This window comes from Staurois parvus, unplaced genomic scaffold (genome assembly GCF_062004578.1).
Source record: "Staurois parvus isolate SC_StPar_1 unplaced genomic scaffold, SC_StPar_1.0 ptg000230l, whole genome shotgun sequence".
Taxonomy (NCBI): Eukaryota; Metazoa; Chordata; class Amphibia; order Anura; family Ranidae; genus Staurois; species Staurois parvus.
In genome coordinates, this window is record NW_028318026.1 from 7,305,987 (window position 1) to 7,325,671 (window position 19,685).

At 41.2% G+C, this 19,685-nt stretch overlaps 1 protein-coding gene across 4 annotated transcripts in view; it reads right to left on the minus strand.

The window, feature by feature from the left end:
• The window catches only part of RALYL (RALY RNA binding protein like), a 256,489-nt gene that overhangs the window by 41,025 nt on the left and 195,779 nt on the right, over nt 1-19,685 (minus strand). For 3 of the 4 annotated variants that reach the window (XM_089679728.1, XM_089679726.1, XM_089679725.1), the window contains 2 exons: nt 15,088-15,252; nt 4,467-4,580 (listed from right to left, as the gene is read on the minus strand). In XM_089679728.1, the coding sequence (XP_089535854.1) occupies nt 4,467-4,580; nt 15,088-15,252 (279 nt within the window). The remainder of the gene's footprint in view (nt 1-4,466; nt 4,581-15,087; nt 15,253-19,685) is intronic. The other variant, XM_089679729.1, reaches the window with a different exon arrangement.

Consider the following 19,685-nt stretch of genomic DNA (forward strand, 5'->3'; position numbering starts at 1 on the left):
TTAAATTCAGTGGAGATTGTATGTAGACTGTACAATCAAATTGTAACGTATGTAGCCAGTTCTAAGCATTAAAGGATAAGTTCACCTTTGTTTATGATTTTGTTTCTAAACTCCAGCTCCCCTATGTACCAATATAGCATTAATCTACTTCTTTTGCAGAAATTCAAAAGCTTTCCATTTTTTCTACCCACCTCTATGTCAGTGTCCAGAAGGCTGTATAAAAAGCTTTTCCATTACTTCTGCCTTATTTCCTGCAGAGCCTTTAGGTCATGACACAGGAAGGAATTGACCAGCTGACCTCATTAGCACACACCCTGCATCATCTACCCTCCTACCTCCCACTCACTTCCAGGTGCACGAATATTAAATGAAAAGCAATAAATTAGTAATCACTGTTCTCACTAAATACACAGACACCGATTTTTATTCCTGTACCTTAGGCTGGCCATACACTATACAATTTTCTGTCCAATTTCTGCCCAATTTCCTTTAGATTTACCTTCAACTATGTAGTGTAAGAGCCTGCCTAATTGGACATAACTGAACGTGTTGTTAGGTTTGACCTCCTATTACCGTATATACTTGAGTATAAGCCGAGTTTTTCAGCACATTTTTTGTGCTGAAAAACGCCCCCCTCGGCTTATACTCGAGTCAACATCTGCAGATAGTGGGGCGCGCCCCTCAGGGGGGGCGCGAGGCTCCGTTAAGGGGGGCACGTACAGGGGTGGGCAGAGGGCTGCTGTCTCTCACCTGGCTCCCGATGATCCATCCAGGAAGCGCTGCTCCTTCCGTCACTCCGGCCACTCCCTCACTCCTGCCGCTCGGCTCCGCCTCCTCACCGGTGATTGGCTGCCAGAACTGTAGCTCAGGAAAGGTACACAGGCGGCCAATCATGGGCGAGGAGGCGGAGCCGAGTGGACCCGCGAAAATCGAGTGAGGGAAAAGCCGGTAAGTGTGCAGTGCAGAGGTGCTGCTGCAACTACATATGATGGCTGCAGCAGCACCATACTGCAACAGGGGTCAGCAAGTGTCATTGGTGTCAGTGGGAGGAATAGTGCCGCATCATTGGTGTCACTGATACTAATGATGGGGCATTATTCCTCCCACTGACACCAACGATGGGGCACTATTCCTCCCACTGACACCAACGATGGGGCACTATTCCTCCCACTGACACCAATGATGGGGCACTATTCCTCCCACTGATACTAACGATGGGGCATTATTCCTCCCACTGACACCAACGACGGGGCACTATTCCTCCCAGTGATACCAATGATGGGGCACTATTCCTCCCACTGACACCAATGATGGGGCACTATTCCTCCCACTGACACCAATGATGGGGCACTATTCCTCCCACTGATACCAATGATGGGGCACTATTCCTCCCACTGACACCAATGATGGGGCACTATTCCTCCCACTGACACCAATGATGGGGCACTATTCCTCCCACTGACACCAATGATGAGGCATTATTCCTCCCACTGATACTAATGATGGGGCACTATTCCTCCCACTGACACCAATGATGGGGCACTATTCCTCCCACTGACACCAATGATGTGGCACTATTCCTCCCACTGACACCAATGATGTGGCACTATTCCTCTCACTGACACCAATGATGGGGCACTATTCCTCCCACTGACACCAATGATGGGGCACTATTCCTCCCACTGATACTAATGATGGGGCACTATTCCTCCCACTGACACCAATGATGGGGCACTATTCCTCCCACTGACACCAATTTTTTACATTGACTAGTAGGTGCCTCATTTCCCACCCTCGGCTTGTACTCGAGTCAATAGTTTTTCCCAGTTTTTTGTGGTAAAATTAGGTACCTCGGCTTATATTCGGGTCGGCTTATACTCGAGTATATACGGTATATGGTTTTTGGTAAATCTAAACCAAAAATCTCAAGAAAATTGTATAATGTATGGCCAGTCTTAACTTTCATCTTGCATAGATCATTCATTTGGCAGAAAGCAGAAACTCCTCCTACAAGCTTTAACCAGTGTTTGGCTGAAGTCACAAGACTGCTCTAACTGCTGATGAGGAAAGGTATTTAGCAGTTTATATTTACTAAAATAATTGCATTTCCATGTTCTGTGTACTGTGAGATACCAGATAGAGTGAATGCAGGGTCCTGGGCTTAGTAACACTTTTCATCTTGCATAGATCATTTATTTGGTCTGGTCTCCCACAGTATACAGAACATGGAATTATTTTAGTAAATATAAACTGCTAAATACCTTTTCTCATCAGCAGTTAGAGCAATCTTGTGACTGCAGCCAAGCACTGGTTAAAGCTTGTAGGAGGAGTTTTCTTTCTGCTCTAGGAGGATGCAAACCCCTGACCTCTGTCTGAACAGTGCTGATTGGCCCTGTGCTGATCACATGCATTCTCCCAAGAAAAAAAAAAACCTAAAAATACACACCAAACTGAGCATGTACAGAAGGGCTACAGGTTCAGTCTGTCTTATCAGAAGATACCCCATGGACATTTGAACAAGAGGAGGGGCAGAGAAAACAGGATCAAACGGCCATTTTACACAATGCAGAGGATTAACCCCTTAGGTTCCACAGTGATTACAACAAGCATGCTTTACTGCATATACAGACTGATTTTACTGTTGTGGGTTTAGTGACACTTTAAGGTAGAACAATAAAAATCAATGTCTGTGTATTTAATAAGAACAATGATCACTGATTGGTTGAACTTCATTTAATAGTCATGCACCTCTAAGTGGGTGGGAGGTAGTAGGATAGATGATGCAGGGTGTGTGCTAATGAGGTCAGCTGGTCAACTCCTTCCTGTGTCATGACCTAAAGTCTCTGCAGGAAATAAGGCAGAAGTAATCGAGAAATTTTTTGGACAGCCATCTGGACAATGAGTAGAAAAAATAGAAAGCTATTGAATTTCTGCAAAAGAAGTACATTAATTAAATTAATTAAAAGAAGTATTGGTACATACTGTAGAGGAGCTGGAATGTAGTAAAAAAAGAGCACAAAGGTGAGCTTATCTCTTGAAGGTCACTTATGTTTTAAAAATGGGAGTTACAGATATAATCACTGTTGTGCTTAAAACAAAAGTATTTGGAATGCTCCTAAAAACATGTTGAATACCTCTTAGCATTGCACACCACACTAAATTAATGGGGTTTATAATGTCAATTCTTTAAAATCTCCATTAGGCATTTCCTGCTCTCACTTCGCAAGAGAAAACTAGAGATGTACATCCTGCACAGGCACGAATACTAATATCCTGTTAATATCAAGGAACAAGGAGTTCTGGACATCTACCATTCAGACTCTGTAGACAACAGAGGTACTTAGGAGCACAATAGCTGCTCTGGAATGCTTTTCACGCTGCATAATGAACTTTTCTGGGGATCTGTATGTCATATTTTTATACTCACTAGATATACTTTAGCTCCTGTTCAAAAGTGAATAATTCAATGTATCAGGCTAGTGAAAAATGTACTGCAACATTGCAAATCACCTTTAGGGCTAGTTCATAACACAGAAATGCACTCTGGATGCATTCCGGATATGTTTTTTTCTTACAGTTCACACCACACTCCGTTCCGGTGCAGTTTTGATGCGTTTTGCTATATTCCAATACAGTTCTGTGCAGAAAAAAGTGCAGCATGTTCTACTTTTTTTCTGCACCAGAAACTGACTGGAACTGACTGCACTGGTGTGAACTAGGGCCATTGGAATAAATGGAAAACACTGTGCATGAACTTTTGATGCAGCTAAAAAATGCACTGGACTGCATCTAGTGTGAACTAGCCCTTATAACTAATAGGACTAGGAATGTTATTATCTTTTTTTACTTACTATTCAATTATTTAAAAATTACTTATCTTCAACAAAAACCTCAAGAGTTGGTTCTGGCAAGCTCTGTGGATTGCTTTAAAAAAGGCCTGGATTCTTTCTTAGATACACAGAATATAACTGGATGCTAACATTTATAGATAAAGTTGATCCAGGAAATATCCAATTGCCTCTCGGGGGATCAGAAAGGAATTTTTTTCCCTGCAGGAGCAAATTGGATCATGCTTTGCTTTGCTGTTTTTTTTTGCCTTCCTCTGGATCAACTGTGGGTATAGGATTATAACTTTTTTTTTTTTTTAATGTTTGAACTGGATGGACTTTTGTCTTTTTCTTCAGCCAGACTAACTATGTAACCTGATACAAACCGAACATATTAATAATTCTCTAATTATGTGATCTGCATTGCTGTCGTATAATAATATTTCTTACAGATATGAGCATTGGCAATGTGTATGTTTTTCTTTTCTCAATTCAGATACCATTTAATATGTGCTTTATGTTCATGGATTTTCAATTCTTTCTGAGAAAATCCACGGCTTTGAGTTATGTGCTTTTTCTTGCTTTAATTTCCGTCTTAATGAGATTCCAAAGACTGTGCCATAAATCATTTTCACCAACCTGCTTCAGCCTTCTGCTGTTTTTCAATTTTTTCCAGCCTGCCCAGCAAAGAGTCGATCTTGGTTTTGATTTGGGTCAGTTCCTTCTTGATTGTCTGAAGCTCATCAGATTTTACTGGGGAAAGAGAAATGAACAACACTTAAAAGCAATAATTTTACCCTAACAGACAGATAGCACAACTAGCTCAAATGTTCCGTGCATTGCAGTGCAGCCATGGGGTATAATTTCTTTGCCTGCTATTTGCAATGTTGTGGGTGATTTTCGACAAATATTTTCAAACGGAATAGAGTTCACATCAAGGATCCCAGAATGTGTCACTTTCAAAAAAAGCATTCATTCAAAAGATTCAGCATGGTATCATTTTCAATCAGTGTTGTCATTTATTTTATCCAGGTCCACTATCTCCAAAGTGTACCATAATAATATGTATTTTCTGTAGTAATCTATGAGCACTGTATTATCAGTGATGTTAGGGTAAGCTGTGTTTGGCATAAATATGTGTCTGAATTTTAGGTGTATATCTGATAAAGTTTAAGGCTATTCATGACGTTATATTGAGACCTATCTCTTCTGTTTACTTCCATATTATCTATCAGTAGACATTTTGAAACTTTGAGACCCGTTGTTGTGCATAACAGTTTTAAGACAGGATCCACACATACATGGCTTGGCTTGATGACAAATAGGACATTTCTTCTGCAGTACAGGAATGCACCGATCAGCAATAACATTATAATCACTGCTAGATACAATTGTGCTCAAAAGTTTGCATACCCTGGCAGGGATTGTGAAATTTTAGCATTGATAATGAAAATATGACTGATCATGCCAGAAAAACTGTCTTTTATTTAAGGATAGTGACCATATGAAGCCATATATTATTACATAATAGTTTGACTCCTTTGTAAATCATAATGATAACAGAAATCACCCAAATGGCCCTGATGATAAGTTTACATACCATGGCAAGGTATTAACACAGGTTAAAATGGCAATTAAAGGTTAATTTTCCACATGTGTGGCCTTTTAAATTGCATTTAGTGTCTGTGAATAAATAGTCAATTTGTTAGCTCTCATGTGGAGGTGCTGAGCAGACTAGATACTGAGTCATGGGGAGCAAAAGAACTGTCAAAAGATCTGCGTAACAAGGTAACAGAGCTTTATAAAGATGGAAAAGGATATAAAAAGATATCCAAAGCCTTGAATATGCCAGTCAGTATTGTTCAATCACTTATTAAAGAAGTAGTAAACTGCGGCTTGAGAAAAAATAAAAATCCCCTGGAAGGTAATGTCATAATGTGCTAGTATACATCAGAGTGTAGGCGCCAGCTAACAAAAACGGTGCACCTTTAGGACATATTTATTTTAAATACAGGTAAGCTTTATTGAGGCTTACCTGTAGGTAAAAGATACAAAAGTGGGTTTACTTCCACTTTAAGAAGATTCGGGAATCTCTTGATACCAAGCCAAGGTCAGTATACACCAAAAAAGATTGCAGCCACAACTGCCAGAAGAATTTTTCAGGATATAAAGAAAAACCTATAAGTAACTTCAGGAGAAATACAGGCTGCTCTGGAAAAAGATAGCATGGTTGTTCCAAGGAGCACTTGAACAAAAATTACTTGCATGATCGACTTGCCAGAAAGAAGCTTTTACTATACCAATGCCACAAAAAAGCCCAGTTACAATATGCCCGACATCACCTTAACATGGCTCACAGCTTCTGGTGCACTGTAGTCTGAAGTGATGGGACCAAAATAGAGCATTCTAGTCACAACCATAAGCTCTATGTTTGGAGAGGGGCCAAAAAGGCCTTTAGCGACAAGAATACCATCCCCACTGTGAAGCATGGTGGCCGCTCACTGATGTTTTGGGGGTGTGTGAGCTCTTAAGGCATGGGGAATCTTATTGATGGCAAAATGAATGTAGCATGTTATCAGAAAATGCTGGCACACAATTGTCATTCTTCTATACGAAAACTGTGCATGGGACACTATTGGACCTTCCAGCAAGACAGTGACCCTTAGCACAAGGCCAAGTTGACCCCCCAGTGGCTACAACAAAAAAAAGGTGAAGGTTTTAAAGTGGCCATCACAGTCTCCTGGGCTTAATATCATCTAGCCACTCAGGGGAGATCTCAAACGTGTGGTTCATGCAAGTCGAATTTGGATTACCTGGAGGCTTATGCTAAGACAAATGAGCAGGTATATCATCTTCAAGAATTCAGGGTCTCAGAATTCTAGTGGAATCCATGCCTTAATTTGTCAGGGCTGTTTTGGCAGCAAAAGGGACTGTTTTGGTGGCAAAGGGGGAACTACTCAATATTACTATTTAATAGTGGTTAGCACTTATGCCTGGCAGCACTAAGGTCATTGAGTGGTATCCCAACCATGGCACTACCTGCGTGGAGATTGCATGTTCTACCTGCGCCTGCATGGGTTTACTCCGGATACCCCGGTTTTCTCCCATACTTCAAAGACATGTTGGTAGGTTAACTGACTCCTGTCTAAATTGGCCCCAGTATGTGTATGTTTGAATGTGAGTTACAGACCTTAGATTGTACCCTCCTCAAGAGTTAGGGACTGATGTGAATGTACAATATATGCTGTATGTAAAGCACTGCATAAATTGATGGCGCTATGTATGTACCTGAAATAAATAAAATAAATAAGTAGGATAAAAACCCCAGGAATCTATAACGGATTTCAGTACAAACTTGAAGTTTCTAATATTAAAATATGTTATATAGCAAGGGCAATAATTTGGGATGCTGTTACACATTCATCTCTCCTTCTATCAATTCAGAAATGGTAAAAGCCATTGTTGAGGAAATCTATCATGTTCGAAAATGATAACACAGGTGTAGTTGAAGAAAGCAAAAGAGAACAAAATAACAACTAATTGGTAAAATAGTAATACTATTAAAATAGTAATACTATTTACTATTACTAATACTATTACTTTCAGACGTGTAGCAATTTTAGGTACAATTCTGTTAATATTTTGAATTAAATCAAGATAAATTAAATCAAAATTGGAGTATTATCTATATGGACCTAATATGAAAATACGTATTTTCTGTGAAACAAAAAGGTAACAGATATAAGCTAGTTGAATAGACCTATCACTGACATCTGTAAGAGACATATTGAATAAGCATGACTTTTCATAAATATGGTGCATTTTAAAATCTATGTTGACTTTGACTTGAAATCTGATTCAAAGCAATGGGTCATGCTGTAAAACAATTTCAGCGGAATTCATGATCTGGACCTACCAGCACAATGCTTGCTGAGTCTAGTCAAATGAGGCTGTTTCATCTTTATTAAACATGTTTTAGACAGGTACTGTGAAAGAACAAATATTAAAACAGCTACAACAAATAAATGGAACTGATGGTGCAGTCAGTGTGAAGTGGACAGCATGCAATCTATTTACTGATATAGAAAAAGCCTGACCCATTTATCTTATAAATATGTGTCTCTGGAGCACTGGAGGGTGTAGGGAAAAAAAACAGGAGGCACAGGACCAGAACGCCTGCAAAGAAATGGTCTTTTTTTTATAAAAAAAGACAGTAATGAGTAAAAATCAGTGCCTTATTATCACTTCTCCATCTTTATGCAACAAGCCACCTCTGGGCCCTCACATCCCACATCTTCATGCACTCTATGCCATTGGACTTAGCGCCTCTTGGTCAAGTAGCTGGATGCACTCAACACAGGCATGTTCCTACACCACAAGGTAATTGCAGCACAGCGGTGCTGCAGCAGGCTTGCTGCTTCACCTTGGAAGAAGAAATCAAAATTCAGATCAGTGCTCTGAAACAGCACCTGAGCATATGCTTCCTATTGCTTCTTCGAACCCTGACAGATACTCTTCCAACCTTGTTTTGTCCTTTGGTTCTTGTTATCTATCATTCATTTAGTTTGTTTATTCTCCTTCTATCACCTGCCTAAACTCTCCTCCTGAATTATGCCTCTGCAGGAATGTCTATCACCCTGTCCACAGGCTGTTTATTGGGTACAACCTTGCTAATGTTTCAGTAACAGGCTTTGACTGCATGCTGACTGTTGCCAGTGGTGAAGACCTAAGGGGTAAAATATTAGAGTGTCATGCGGTGAAACAAAAAAAAAAAAATCCTTGTCACGGCCATAGCAAAGAGAAGGTACTTCATAAAATCCATATGTTGAGAGATTTAATTTTCATGTGTGAAAGTACAGTTCTACCTCAGTATTGTGAATCCTGGGTACTTCTGGGGGGTAGTATATTAGATATAACAACTCCACTTTTGTGACAAAAAATATAGCAAATAAAAAATATAGCATGTAAAAATTGCTACACAAGCAATATTGTACATTAATGTTGTTAAAAATGATCTTTCCTTTTCAAGCAATAATGTTTAAGTGGTGCAAACAGTGCAACTTTTCTAATTAAAACCCTGCATGTGTATCAGCTCATTGTATTGAACACAGACACTCCCATTCAGGAGCCAAACTTCCAAAGGCAAAGTAGAACATACAGCTTTTTCTTAAAGTGTTACTAAACCCAGGACTTGGATTCACTATATCTCATCTATTTTCCTTGTTCAGTTAACATCTTATCTGCGGTTTGAGGTTCAACTTCACTGCTTACACGGATTTGAGGCAATTCCTGTGGGTTTGAGATTCGCAATCCTGATGGATATTGCACTGCTTGGCTTTTGAACTATGCCTAGAAAATATAGGAGGGGCAATAGGGGGGATATTGGATGAGCCAGCCCATTCACTATAAAAGGGAAAGCACGGAGTAGCCATAGTGTCATAGTATCAGTGTCAGTGGTGGAATTTTGGGGTTTTCAACTTTTTGGGGAGTTTTTTTTATATTTATTTCATGTTGATAGGGCCTTTTAAAGTTTGGACTGTTTAAAGAAAAGTGTTCACTTGTTCTTGAAGCTGCCTTTTCTTTGCAGCATGCTGCTGCATCATTTGACAGGGAAAAAAATAAATTCAAGAACAGTGTGCACCTAAACTATCTTACATTATATTACTAGCATTCACTCTACTCATGTATCCCAATAGATAAAATAAAAGTTAGGCATACACCAGTTAGGCTTATTATCCCTGATCAAAACTATCCTGTAGCTGGCCAATTTATACTGCCGTATCTTCTGCAGTATCTTAATTCTTGTAGGAAAGCCCCAGCTTGTGCCCTTACCTCTACTAATGCAAGCCTAGTCTTGCTAATTAAAACTGTACTAGTGCTGGCCAATTTCATCCTGACTTGTGTTATGCAGTCACTTAATTGTTGTACTAAAACACCTGTCTTTTTGTAATTACATTTCAGCCAATTCTTCCTTGCAAAGTGTTCTTTCTGCTGGCCAAATTTACACCGCTGTGTTTTCTGTGGTCTGTTACAGTGGAATTCAAGGCTATTGCTAACTATACTTAAACCTGCTGCCACCCCTGTTCTAAATCCTATTCTTATCACATTGTAGAAGGAAGATGCTTATACTTATCTATTATGAGAGCACTCCAGTCCGGTCATGTGTTCAGATCCCAGTGGTCAGCTTCAGGGGAGAGGAATGACAGCCAACAATGGATTCCTATAGTAAGCCAATGGGTGATGTCACCACCCCGGCATTTCAGCTGTTGTCAGTGACTCTCCTCTCCCCTGTAGCTTGCTGCTGGGAAGATCACGTGACTAGACTGGGGCAATCTTGGAATAAGTAGGTATATGTATCTTTCTTCTACAGAGTAGTTTGAAAAGGATTTAGAAGGAGGGTGGGAGCCAGTTTAAGCATAGTTAGCAATAGCCTGGAAATCCACTTTAACCACTTCTGGACCACCCACAATACATGTACTGTGGTCTGCACAAGTAGAATAAGCGACATACCTATACGTCGCTTATCACATATGCACCAAAGCGCCCCTCCTGTGACGGCTCCCAGTCCCAGTCTGCTTTGATTGGCCAGGGGGATCATGTGTTCCCATTATCACAATGTTAACAAAGCTGTTATGAATGAATTTCATTCATAACAGCTGTGCTTCCTATAGTGATGCTATGATTGTCTCACACATGATACTGAGGCCAATCACAGCACCCTGTACCATGTGATAGCTGTGGGCTAATCACAGCACACAATAGTAATCACAGCTGTTTTAAATGTAACCTATTCATGACAGTGCAAACCATTACTGTTACAGTGAGCATCACTGCAACAGAAATCACAGTGTAAAAAATCCTTGATCACCCCCAGAGTATTTTGTTTTAAATAATTCAAAGTGCAACGCAACAATATGAACACATTGAATAAAATGTGCAAAATACCAAAGATTATTACAACATAAACAAAACAAACATCATAAAGTGGAATCCATATATTAATCTCAGAAAGTCTTTCATCGAATGTGTTTCATGTTTCTGACACCTTGCTATTCATAAAACTCTTTCATATGTGATCCACAATCAGTGGCGGACTGACAAGTCATGGGGCCCCCGGGCATTAAGGGATCATGGGACCCCTGTGTCCTTGCCCACACATAGCACACCCAAAAAAGCCTGTAAAAAGGTAACAGGGGCATTTCATTGGGCCCCCTACTGACCCCGGGCTCTCAGGCAGTGCCTGAGTGCCCGAATGGTCAGTCCGCCCCTGTCCACAATATATAGCAGTCTGGGAAAGCGCTTATGAACTTAACTGAGAGTGAGTCAAACTGTGAAGTAAGAGGCTGAAGTGACAGGTGGTGGGCATTGCGGTGGAACACAGACTGCTATATATTGTCGATCACATATGAAAGAGTTTTATGAATGGCAAGGAGCCAGAAACATGAAACACATTTGAAGACTTTTTGAGATTAACATATGGACTCCACTTTATGATGTTTGTTTCATTTATGGTGTAATTATCTGTGTTATTTTGCACATTTTATTTAAGTTGTTCATATTGTTGCACTGCACTTTGAATTATTTTAACTTCTTTTGTGGTGTGGGAACACATGATAGCTGTGAGCGGCAACATGTTTGTTTATTTGAGGTTTTGGTGGGCTAGCGCGGGGGTTATTTTGTTTTTGTTATACTTTTTCACATACTTTCACCAGTCAGTATATCTAATCACTGCCACACCAGTCATCTGATGAGACTGTACTGCACTGGTGACCGTATTTAAAAAAAACTGTAACAAAAAAATGACAATTTGAAATTTTAAATACAATTTAAAAAAACTCCCCATGCTTCTTACTAAATACCTCAGACTGTCTACTTTCCGAAAAGTCCTTTTGGGGGTACTTGTATTGAAATATGATAGGCTGTCATTACAACAGGATTGATCGATTTTCAAATATATATGCCAAAGTTTGTAGACACTATAACTTTCACACAAATAAATTAATATACGCTTATTGAGATTTTTTTTCCAAAGACGTTTAGCAGAATACATTTCGACCTAAATTTATGACTAAATTTGATTTTATTGGATATGTATTTATTTTATACAGAAAGTAGAAAGTATTTTTTTTTCAAAATGTTTGGTCTTTTTCTGTTAATATTGCACAAAAATAAAAAAAAACCCAGTGGTAATCAAATAGCCCCAAAAAGAAAGTTCTATTTGTGTGAAAAAAGATGAAAAATTCATTTGGGTACAGTGTTACATTAGCTTGATTGCCAGTCCAGTAAAGTAGTGCGGTGCTGAATAGCGAAATATGGCCTAGTCATGAAGGGGGTAAAGCCTTCCAGAGATCAAGTGGTTAATTTATAATGAGAGTTTGTTACACTTTGGCAAGTAGAAGAGCATCAGCAAGAGCAAGGACAGCCATAGTGAACTCCTGGCCAACTTCTATATGCCAGTAAAAGTGGGCACATTACAGTTTAATGAAAAAGCATGTCTCACTGCTAAAGCTATCAGAAACAAAATCCTTTTTTTAAACTGAAATGAATCAGAATGGGGTGATGCTGCTGTACAATATAAAAGCCAAGCTAACTGTACACAGAAAAAGCAATTAAACAGTCAATTATGCTCTGCCAGGGTAGGGTGAAAATCATAATCTGTGAAAATCATACTGTTCTGTAACACCACATAAAGATTAATGCATTCTCTAAACATGTTATTTAAAGGGGTAATGTATTTTCACCTTTTTTTAGAGTAGTCTGCCTGTTATTTCTAAAGGTGGCCAGACTTTAACAACAAAATTAAACCCATAAATTTGTATGGATTTTTTTTTTAAGGATTGCCAAATTTTGAGCTAGATTCACTGAACTCTTAGTGAATCAAACCAGATCAGGATGACCCATCACTAATTTCAAAATGTATTTGTGTGTTATATATATATATATTTATATATACATATAATATCTGGCCATTTTTTGTCAGCAATGTATAAAAAGGTACTTTTTTTGTTGCCACATACTTTGTTAAATACTTTCTTTTGGCCAGTTCAATATTTGGATTTGTAAAACCCTAACCCATTTATATCCAAGATGATGCTCTTCATAGTAATGAAAACTTTTTACTCTATTTTTTACTTTATTTTTTTTAAATATGGTTATTCAACAATTTCTTTCCTTGAATTCTTCTTATCTGAACTCATCTTTCTTTAGAGGAAAAACCTCATCAACACTATAAGTGCTCTGTGAATTTGTGCAAATTCAATTTCAAAAGACGTATAATGAAAAGGCATAAAATTTTGATGTGAGCAAAATGACTTCTGTACGATGAATGACAAGGGAATAACTTTTCTAAATACAATTCAACCCATCCAGAAGTCAAATCCTCTGCAGCACCGGAATGAATAATCTGAGAATGAATAGAGCCTTTTTGTACAAGTACTGTAGATTCTAATAACAAATATTTCCAGTATCAGCTATGAGTGTCACAGCAGCACAAAACAGAAGTGGGAATCCACATGATAGATAGACAACAAAAGACTTAGAGTTTTAAAAATAAATATTGTTTAGGAGGTGATGGTAAAAAAAAGTTTCAGTCTTTCTTCTGGATTAGAGCATTCATAGCAGAAAGTATGGTTTGCTTTAAGTCAAAGAAAATCAGCTTCGAAAAGCAATTTATTAGCATAATAGAAAGGAAAAAAAAGCCTTGAGAGCTTTTCATGGAGAGGCTAAATATATAAACGCATCAATGGTATATATATGCACAGGAGGCTGTAAACCCATAGCACTATTTACAAAAGCACAAGGGGCATGCATACAGCTGCTGTGGGCATTTATGATCAGCAGGGATTGTAAACACCCCATAGGGCCTAAAGAAAAGTAAACATGCAACATGCTGACTTTTACATAAATAAAAACTAAAATGGTTTCAGGTCAGTTGTATTTTCTTAGGCTTATACATTCTCAAACTGATGCTTTATTGCTATATATATAATTAAACATTATTACAGGGTGCACCCAAGGACACTGATATCAAAAAGCATGATGGGTTTTCTAAATAAAAAGCACAGTGAAAATTGTATGCTTTTAAACCATCTCTCTAACTTAAAGCCAGTGGCTTAACTACCAGGTTTGCAAAGGTTGCAGTTGCGACCAGGCCCTGGTGTTCCGCCACTGTGGAGGGCCCCGCAGGATTGCTGGCTGCAAGGCTCTGAACTGAATGTTTCTCTCACACACAGCTCAGAGCCAGTACTGACAGTCCCCCCCCCCCTCCAACCCCTTTCCTCTTGTCCTCCCCCACCCACACCCCCCAGGGATATGTGGGAAAGAATGTTTGAAGTCAGCAGTCACCAGCAAGAAGAAAAAAACTGCTGACAGCTGATGTCTGAGCCTCCATCCTGGGGTGAGTAAACTCACCCTCTATCCCCTGTCTCTGACTGAAGTCTCCCCTCTCCCTCCCTTCTGTCTCCTGCCTTCCAGTGAATACAGTAATGTAAGGGGTGCTCTGTGGACTCTGATGTAAGGGGGCTTTGGTGATCAGAGACCCCCCTAGTGGGGGGTGGAAATTCTATGGACTCTGATGTGGAAATTCTATGGACTCTGATGTAAAGGGGGCTGTGCGGACTATGATGTAAGGAGGGCTCTGCGGACTCTGATCTAAGGGGATCTGTGTGGACTCTGATGCAAGAGGAGCTCAGCGGACTCTAATGTAAGGGTGGCTGTGCAAACTCTGGTTCTGTGGATTCTGATTTAAGGGTGGCTCTGCGATCTGTGATGTAAGGGAGAACTATTCAAACTCTAATGTAATGGGGGATCAGGGAATCCTGATTAAAGGGGAATGCTGAGAACTCTGATATAAGTGGGGAGACTCCCTTATATTAGAGTTCTCCTTTACACCAAAGTCTGCAGCATTCCTCCTTACATCAAAGTTCTCACATCAGAGTTCTCAGTGTTCCCCCTTAAATTAGAGTCCCCAGAGTTTTCCCTTACATCAGAGTCGGCAGAGCCCCCCTTACAGTGTGAGCAAACTCTGCGAGTTCAGATGTAAGAGAACTCTGCAGCTTCAGATGTAAAGGGGAACTCTGCAGATTCAGATGTAAAGAGAAACACTGTGGATTCAGAAGTAAAGGGGGATCTCTGTGGACTCTGATGTAAGGGGGGAATGTAATCGCAAAATATATGTATAGTGTATACTACAAAAAAAAAAAGATTGCTGCGCGCTGCCAAAGTGTTCGGGTTTGGGTTGAAGAAAAGGTGGCAAACCTACCCAAGACAGCAGGAGGATGGCCCACTGCAGAACATTTGAAAGGATCCCACTGTGGGACCGTGATAAAGGGCCCCGCAATGAGAGCAAAGGGTTCCAGTCCAGGGATGTGGGGGTCATGGTTTCTTGCCCTGAAGGTTCTAGTTACACCTCTGCCGAAAGCTTTTACTGAAACATACAGAAAAGAAAGAGGCATGAGGGAAGTGGGGATGAATCACTTATCTGAATCACAGAGTTGTGTCTCTAAGTTGGAACTTATACTAAAATAAACAACAAAGCTTTTTTCAGCAGAGCAGTTACAGGTAGGCTGGTAAGCATCTAAAAAGGAATTCAAAGATCTACTTGTTAACTGGAATTGCAAATATTAATATTAAATATTTAGTATTTACCTGTAAAAATATTTTAAATTGCTATTTTTTGTGGTATACAAAACATATTAATTAAAGATAATATATAGAAAGACACTATTAAAAGAGAAGTTCAGTATGTAAAAAAAAACAAAACAAAGATACATATTCACCTAGGCCTAGGCGGATGCAGCATCAGTCCAATGCTGCATCTGTCCCCCACCGCCTCAAAGACCGCTGATCGCTCAGATCACTGAGCAAAAAGCTGGTGACTGTCAGTCCACACTCACTGCGCTGCCCTCCATTACTCACTGATGCATTGATCTGTGCAGGAGGTGGGAGCAACTGGCTCTCTCTCAGTTAATCACTAGGAGGCTGAGCCAGCTGCTGGTGCAGGTATCTGGGTGGATCCCGACTTTAAAGTTGGGATCTGCCCAGAGCCTGGACTGGCTCTGTGACATGGGTCATAGGAGTGCTGAACTAAGTGCACTCCTGTGATCCCCAGGAGAAGAAGGCTTTGGCCTAAGTTCTCCTTTAAAATGTAAACAATGCACAGTCCCATGGATGGGCTCATAATATAGCCAAAAGTGCAGTAGACTGTACAAACATGCATTCTGAAGATATATTTAAAAATGCATTCCCAGCACTTCCTGGACGCAAGATGCCAAGACAGCCCACTATCTTCCAGATGCATGTTCGATGATTGAAATAATGATAATGCTACTAATCTGTCAAGTTCTCCTTAGTAGTGATGAGCTTGGGTTCGGGCTTGGGTTCAGTGAAAATCCACGTTTGTCCAAACTCGGACGTTATCAGTCATTGCTTGGATAATGAGCTGCCGGCGAGAGATTCCCCATATTGCTCTAGACATATTGCTCTAGACGGGATACACGTAAGATCATTGACCTAATTATAGCACAAGTGACATTTTAGAATAATTATGCCCCTTGTGTATGTGCAACTGTGCAGCAGGGAGTCTCTCGCCCACAGCTCATTTGCCCAGCAATGACAGCTAACCGATGGGTTTGGGCTGAACTCAAGCTCACTGGTACTCTTTAGTTACACAGAAAAATAACCATTTATAAACTGTGCATCTCCTCTTTTAATATGGTCCAGATTTTTCCTTATGTTTGTAGTACTGAAACAGAAACATATTTCATATATTCATGAATATTTGTTAACATGTTACCAGTAATTACGAAAAAAACCTCAAAAACGTATTTTCAGTTGTGTCCACAGTTTAGCACAAATATGTGTCTAAAGCCAAAACTTTTGTCCCCTTCAATTCTGTATTAATCCTGCCTGGCACTGGAAATAAAACAATTACAGACAGTGAATCTACCTAGGGACAAATATAGTTTTAAAAACCTAATCCCTCTAAAAAACATTTTGCTTTGGACTATACTTTAAAGCAGTATTAAACCCAAACCCAAAAATGTAATATATATATATATATATATATATATATATATATATATATCATCCTTAGACATTGTAGATGCATTTGTTTTCCTTCTAGGATTTTTCCCTATGTTTTCCCCTGGTGATTTGGCCATTAACACACCTCCTGTATTAGAGTGCCTCCACTCTGGATGACAGGGGCACCTTTGGACGGGAGCATTGTCAGTCTGGGGGGTAGGGGAAAGTTAAATGTACTAGAAGACTTAAAATTGCTAACAAACTGAAGCTAAACTCCAGATAATACTTTATCAGCAGTTACAGCAAAAGGTTTTTTCCCTTTTGAGATAAAAGATTTACATAAATAAATAAAAGCCGATAATTGTAAGCACCCCTGCAAGTGGTAAATGGTTTGCTCCAACCTCAAATTCTGTATTAATATTCTATTAAATATTCTATTAAATAGAATATCATTAAATATATATATATATATATATATATATATATATATATATATATAAATATAATATATTCTATTAAATAGAATAGATTAATATAATATTCTATTAAATAGAATATCAAATTCTGTATTAACGCCTCAAACGTCGCAGTCGCGCATTGGAGAGACTGTGGCGCAAAACCAGGTCCCCTCACGCATTCTCCCTCTACAAATTTGCCTTCCTCACTTACACCTCCTCCCTCCACGCCGCCAAGCAGGCTTACTTTGTTAACCTAATCAACACCCTCTCCTCCTGCCCCCGCCGACTCTTCTCCACCTTCAACTCCCTGCTCTCTCCCCCCCCCCTCCTCCACTCAGTACCTCTCTCACCGCCCACGAGATTGCCACCCATTTCCGTAACAAGATTGACGATATCCGTAAGGACATTGTCAACTCACAATCTACCTCCCCACCTAGCCTCCTCACCCCTTCCTCTCCCCCCTCCTCTGCCCTCACAACTGCACTGCCCTCCACCTCTCCCAAGGCCCCGCCCACCATACCCCCCCCCTGCATTGCACTCCCTCAGCCCTGTCACTACTGAGGAAGTCGTCAAGGTCCTCTCAGAAGCCCACCTCACTACCTGCCCCCTGGACCCTATCCCCTCTCAACTCCTCTGGTCACCCCCCTCTTCCCTCATCCGCTCCCTCACCCACATCTTCAATCTCTCCCTCTCTACTGGCGCTTTCCCCTCCCCCCTAAAGCACGCACATATCACCCCCATCCTCAAAAAGCCCTCCCTGGATCCCGCAGACCCCAACAACCTCAGACCCATCTCCCTGCTGCCACTCACCTCCAAGCTCCTTGAGCGCATAGTCTACGATCGCCTAAGCGCCCACCATATTGACAATAACCTCCTTGACCCATTACAGTCTGGCTTCCGTCCCCTACACTCCACCGAAACTGCTCTCCTCAAAATCACTAACGACCTACTAAACGCCAAAGCCAAAGGCGACTACTCTGTCCTCCTTCTCCTGGACCTCTCTGCGGCCTTTGACACAGTCGACCACCCCCTCCTCCTTAATAAACTACTCTCCCTTGGCATCAGAGATACCGCTCTCTCCTGGTTCTCATCTTACTTATCCCGACGCTCCTTCAGCATCACCTACAATGGCGCCACCTCCCCCTCCCTCCCCCTCTCTGTTGGGGTCCCTCAAGGCTCTGTCCTTGGACCCCTTCTCTTCTCCATCTACACCTCCTCCCTGGGCACACTCATACACTCCCATGGCTTTAATTATCACCTCTATGCTGACGACACCCAAATTTACCTCTCCACCCCTCTCCTCACCCCCACTATCTCCACCCGCATCACTCACCTCCTAAACGACATCTCAGACTGGATGTCGCTCCATTTCCTCAATCCTATCCTCTCCAAAACCGAACTCCTCATCTTTCCCCCTGCCCACACCCCCCCTCCCATCCTATCCATCACCACCACCAACACCACTATCATTCCCGCCCCGTAAGCCAAAGTCCTTGGCGTCATTCTTGACTCGAACCTCTCCTTCCTGCCTCATGTCAAATCACTTACAAACACCTGCAGGCTCCATCTCCGCAATATTGCCAAGATACGTGCCTTCCTCACCCCAGACTCCACCAAACTTCTTGTACACTCCCTCATCATCTCACGCCTTGACTACTGCATCTCTCTTCTCATTGGCTTACCCAAGTGCAGGCTCTCCCCGCTCCAGACCATCCTGAACTCAGCGGCCAGACTCATCCACCTCACCACCCGCTCCACCTCTGCCACCCCCCTCTGCCTCTCCCTCCACTGGCTCCCGATTGCCCAACGCATCAAATTTAAACTTCTAATCCTGACCTACAAAGCCGTTCATAACACTGCCCCTGACGACCTCACCAACCTGATCCCCAAGTACCACCCTACCCGTACCCTTTGCTCCTCACAGGACCTCCTTCTATCCTGCTCCCTGGTCTCCTCCTCCCATGCACGACTGCAGGACTTCTCCAGGTCCTCCCCTATCCTCTGGAACTCACTGCCCCAATCCATCCGACTGTCACCTTCCCTCCCCACATTCAGGCGCTCCCTCAAAACCCATCTCTTCAGGGAAGCCTACCCCACCCTCACCTAACGGCCATTCTCCCTCATTCCTCCCACCACTTCATCCCCCTCAGCCACTTCCTATTGTTCCACTACCCCCTCCCTCCTAGATTGTAAGCTTGAAAGAGTAGGGCCCTCTTACCCCTCGAACCCGGTCTGTTTTTGTTGTACTGTGCCATGTATTGTCCCCCCTATTGTACAGCGCTGAGCAAACCCTTTGGCGCTATATAAACTCGATGTAATAATAATAATAACCCTGTAATTGCTACATTTGCAGAAGTGCTTGTTCATTTGAAAAACA